Consider the following 5201-nt stretch of genomic DNA (forward strand, 5'->3'; position numbering starts at 1 on the left):
ATATATATATATATATATATATATGTATATGTGTATATATATATGTATATGTATATGTATATATATATATATATATATATATATATATATATATATATATATATATATATATATATATATATATATATATATAGCATGCCAAGTAAACTTAAGCATTTTGCACATAATTTTTTTAATGATTATTAACTCTCATCGAGAAATAATGTTGCTAACAAAGATCTAGAAAACAATAAATGTTTAAGGTTATGTAGAAATGATGTATAAATAAAAATAAATTCCACCATTATTATTCCTAATCTAAAAAACCACATATTTGAATATTTCTATGCTTATTACTAAAGCATGAAACGATCTACATTATTAGCAATGAAAGATTAGAAGATGAAGTTGCTAACCTTTAGAAGATTGAAGATGAAGCCGACGGCCGAGAGCAAGAACTTGCTCCCCAAACAAGAACACGGATGAACACGGATGAACAATAAGCAAAGATCAAGATTTGACCGACGTGTCTTGGGCTAGGGGGACAATGGAAGCGGATATATATAGGTGGGGACCTTTAGTCCCGGTTGGTAGAGCCTATTGGGACTAAATGATCAACCTATAGTCCCGGTTGGAGCCAAAACCCGGGATAAACAGCTAGCAAAACCTTTGGTCCCGGTTGGTGGTTCCAACCGGGATTGAAAGGCAACCTTTAATCCCGGTTTGAACCACAAACCGGGACTAAAGGTTCCTGCTGCACTATCCGTTGGACAGAGGATTTAGTCCCGGTTGGTGGTTCCAACCGGGACTAAATCTCATATTACTTTCGGGCCAAATTCCGGCCGGGACTAAAGCGAAAAAACAAAAGTCTGTTCTCTACTAGTGAGTCAAACTGGTCACTTATATACTGGCATTGACCATCAAAGTCACATTGACCTTCTCATAGTTTGAACACAAGTCAGTAATAACAAGTTAAACAAACTTACATGAACAGCAAGTAACTGCCTACAATGAGATAGCAAGGGATCAACTATTCATGCTGTCACAAAAACCGGCAAAATTACTTTAGTGGGTTCACTACACATGCAGAACTGCTTACATGTCATGTGTAACTTCATTTCCAGTAGGACATGCTCAGTATCAACCCAAACAATAATTCAAATAAACTGAAACTTCAACTGAAACAACGTTCCTGATTAAAGATAGAGTTGAGTTTACAATGGCCAAAATTGTAAATGAAGAATTGTAACTTGAGCAAGCAATCTTAATGTCAGACAGAGTCTCAACCTGTAAGCCACCCTGAATTACTGATCCATTTTTAGTTAATGGAAATTAATATTCAGATCCAATAATAGTCCTAGTGAGTGGCAATGACCGAAACAATCACATTCAGTGACAATGACTGAAACAGAGCAGCACAAGTGTCAATTGTACAAGATGCTCACAACGGCTTCCTCAAGTAACATGCTTGATTACTCCATCATCATTGGTGCTTGCAATCTGGTGGTAGCATGATCTCTTCTGAGAAGATAAAATGGGAAAAACTTACGAAGGTGGTACAACTAAAAAAATCAGACCTATAACTATGATGTATATTGATGGTTACAGAACTGAGTTTCGAAACAAATGCTTTAAATTCGCCAGGAATTGAGAAGTCAATATAGTTCAAGTGCCTAACCAAAACAAGTTGGTGAAAATGCTGCACATGAGATTGCATTCTCACAATCCATATTACTATCCACATTATTTTTTGCAGATATACTATTACAGTATTAATATCCATATCATGGCGTTACATACTGGAATAACATCTCTGAGGCAAAAATAATGACACAGAAGTCTGAATCAAAGTTGGAAAATTAGGACTGTGGAAATAAATCAGTGGGCATGAGGCTAGTACTAGGAGTGTAGAAGCTCATGAAGGGAAAGATGACCTTGAACTCCCCTCCCTTTCCTATCTTCCTGGCCCGGCCAGATTTTAGGTCAACAGCAAAGACGCCCTTGTTTGCGAATATGAAGATGGAACCAGCACCTTCCGCAAAATCAACTACATCAAGCTTTGTAGAGGGGTCACCAATGTCAAGCTGGATAACCCTGCCCCTCTCCCATTCCGGAATGCCATTGGGGCCAGTCCGCCACGCCCACAGGTGCAGGTTGTGGCCCTCCACACCGCAGGCTCCCAGGCCACCGCCCTCGGCCTTCATGAGCACCATGTTTCCCACAGGCAAGGGTGGTGGGCTCATCACCGATATGCCACACCCAGCCAAGTCATACTTGAGGATTCTCCGTCCGTTCTCGAGGATGAAATATAGTGCGCCTCTGGCAAGTAGGCTGCTCCCTATCATCTTGCGGCCAGCCTTGGGGAGGCCAAGGTAAACTGATGAGACACCAGTACTCCATGTGCCAGTCTCCGATGAGTACGTTCTAGTTGTTGCATCGTCACCGCCAAGCTCGTTCGGGAAGTCGATGACTACTAAGACCACGAGGAAGGGACCACCACAGCAACCGAGGTGGTCGCAGCCGTCCAAGGCACAGAGCACCGCTGCCGTGCCCGTGATGCGGTAATAGTACTTTATCTTGGGCCACCCAAGGTCCTGCCGGCTGTTGGTGATGGGGTCCCAGACGATGAGACTTTTTGTTTTATTGCTGTTGAGAAGGAGCACGCGTCCGTGGCGGCAGTCGAGGATATAGCAGTGAGGATCCGGCGGGGGGTTAAGGATAGGGGACGCTTCTTTGACGGGGACGAAGCGGGGGAAGAACTGGCGACCTCCGTCCTCGTTGTGGAGGAAGCCGAGCAGGGGTGGCACTCCGTGGAACTCGCGGTAGCGGCGGGGGAATCTCGGATCGGAGAGGAGGCGACGCCAGGGTTTGCAGACGAGGGAGGCGCGGACAAGGCACTCTGGATCTTCCGGCGGGAGGCGGAGGAGGATCTCGCCGATGAGATCGTCCATGAGCTCCGGCGGCGCCATCTTGCTGCTGCGCTCGATCGGGGATAATAGGGATTATTCTCGTATGCTTCTGCTAGGTGGGGGCGCGCGCGGGGCTAAATAGGTGGAACAGGTCACGTGCGACTTGGACTCTACTTCGACTTTGAATAGATTTTTTTAATACTTTTTCGTTATTTTCGACTACGGATCGACTTGGGATCATTGAATAGATTTTTTTTTTACTTTTTCGTTATTTTCCACTACGGAACATATAGCGGATTAGTTAAATAAAATCTTATTTAAGATAATAATACTATAATAGTACAGTACGACGCTGGCTCTAAACAAATTTGCATGTTCTTTCAAAATCTGTGGCTTTCAAACAATAAATACTATTGTCTAATGTCTACTACTTGTGACTAGTAACGTGGCATCCATAAATAGTGTGGCTAGACTCCTTATGGTATTTTTATTGGTACAATAGTTTCATCGGATATATAATGATTGATGGCTAGTTTCTAACAAATTTGTGAATTTACACAATAACACTATGCTGCAACAAGCGATCATATTAAGAAATATCCATATCTATGCCGATGCACATGGCTTTTGGTTTCGATGAACATATTAAGAAACATACAAATTTGATTACATAAAGCATATTTTATAATCTTTATGACCTATATCTTGTAGATTTAGTTTATAGAAACCTAATAAAATTGGTTTCGTTTTTAAATTATTATTTGTGTGTTTTATTATTTTACATTTTCAAAAAATATTTAAAATCTAATTAATACTTGTGCATTTGGACTCTAAACTATTTCTAAATTCTTCAGGTTTTCCTTATTCTATGTGGACGTGATAGACTAATGTGCCACATCGTTACCTGCGGGCATCAAGCGAATCACCACACAACACTCTTATGTTACGTGCGACCAGGAGGTCCGTCCGTTCTTCCCACGGCCTGTCGTTCCTTCGTTCCTGCTCTCCTAGGAGGGTGAGCAGGGTGTAGACACATGACCACACATGCACGAGGCGAGCGGGGCGCACACGCGCATGGGCATGCGCTGACGGGCAAGCGGGGCAAGCGTTTGCAGGTGGCAGCCGCCGTCAGCATAGGCTGGAGCTAGCACTACAGGAAAACACCTCTTTGCCGACTGCTTGCCCCGGTCGGCAAAGGCATAAACCCAGTCGGCAAAGGCTTTGCCGACCGCAAAGCCACGTGGCAGTCGGCAAAGAGCAGTCGGCAAAGCCTGGGTCGGCAAAGGCGGATTTGCCGACTGCCACGTGGCACACAGTCGGCAAAGCCTTTGCCAACTGCCACGCCAGCAGTCGGCATAGCCACGTGGCGCCGTCAGCCCTGACGGCAGGCTTTGCCGACTGCTGGTTCCTCGGCAGTCGGCAAAGAAGTTTTTTTCAAAAATTGTTTGCCGACTGGCCGCCAGCTCGGCAGTCGGCAAAGAAAGAAAATATTTTTTTTTGAAATGTTCTTTGCCGACTGCTTTCGGAGTTGCAGTCGGCAAAGGTTTGACCTCTTTGCCGACTGCCTCCCATTGCAGTCGGCAAAGACTCTGTCCTGGGTTTTTTTTGCCTAGCTCGGCAAAGCTGGAATTTTTTTTTTGCTTTTGTTTTCTGTTTTCTCGCATCAAAACCCTGCAAAATCACAAATTATAATCCAATTTCACCAGAAGCACCGGTAGCACCATTTATATCACAATTTCATCACATTTGTCGCCAACATCACCACATATATCACAATAACGCACAACATCACATATATCTCACATTTATGTCACAATAACAACCACACAAGTGCATTACAACCATCACATGAAGTCCAACACGTCGAACACCACAAGTCGACGTCCATCACACGAAGTTCAACATAACAAGTCTAGGTCCATAACGAAGAAAAGAAATATATGACAACAACTTCGACGATACGGTGGATACATGATAACAGAATCGACAAGTACCTAGCTCGTCGCGCCGTCCCCGGTCTCGTCGTCCGCTCCGCCCCTAGAGCCCCCAGGGTTTGCCCACGGAAACCCCCTTGGACCAAACTGAGGTGCCTGCGCGTACTGCCACCCTCCGCGCACCGGCGGCCACGAGTACGTCGGAGGAGGGCCACGTGGAGGTGGATACGGTGGATAGGGTGCAGGTGGTGGATACGACATCATCTGATGGCCGGGACCTCCAGGAGACGGGTTCGAACTCGCCGACTGTACCTGCACAAGTTAAACGCCAAGTGATGTCATTAGTATCTGCAGCATGGACGCACAAGTTAAAGCAAGA

General features: G+C 44.5%; 1 protein-coding gene across 1 annotated transcript; it reads right to left on the minus strand.

Moving 5' to 3' along the window:
* Nucleotides 1-1838: 1838 nt before the first annotated feature.
* On the minus strand, nucleotides 1839-2948 carry LOC136479705 (uncharacterized). The gene has a single exon (XM_066477477.1). The coding sequence runs from the start codon at nucleotides 2946-2948 to the stop codon at nucleotides 1839-1841; it is 1110 nt and encodes a 369-aa protein (XP_066333574.1).
* Nucleotides 2949-5201: the final 2253 nt, after the last annotated feature.

Source organism: Miscanthus floridulus, chromosome 9, assembly GCF_019320115.1.
Source record: "Miscanthus floridulus cultivar M001 chromosome 9, ASM1932011v1, whole genome shotgun sequence".
NCBI lineage: Eukaryota > Viridiplantae > Streptophyta > Magnoliopsida > Poales > Poaceae > Miscanthus > Miscanthus floridulus.

Excerpts from the sequence above, each read along its gene's own strand:
- LOC136479705 (XM_066477477.1), bottom strand. The coding sequence starts at position 2,948 with ATGGCGCCGCCGGAGCTCATGGACGATCTCATCGGCGAGATCCTCCTC.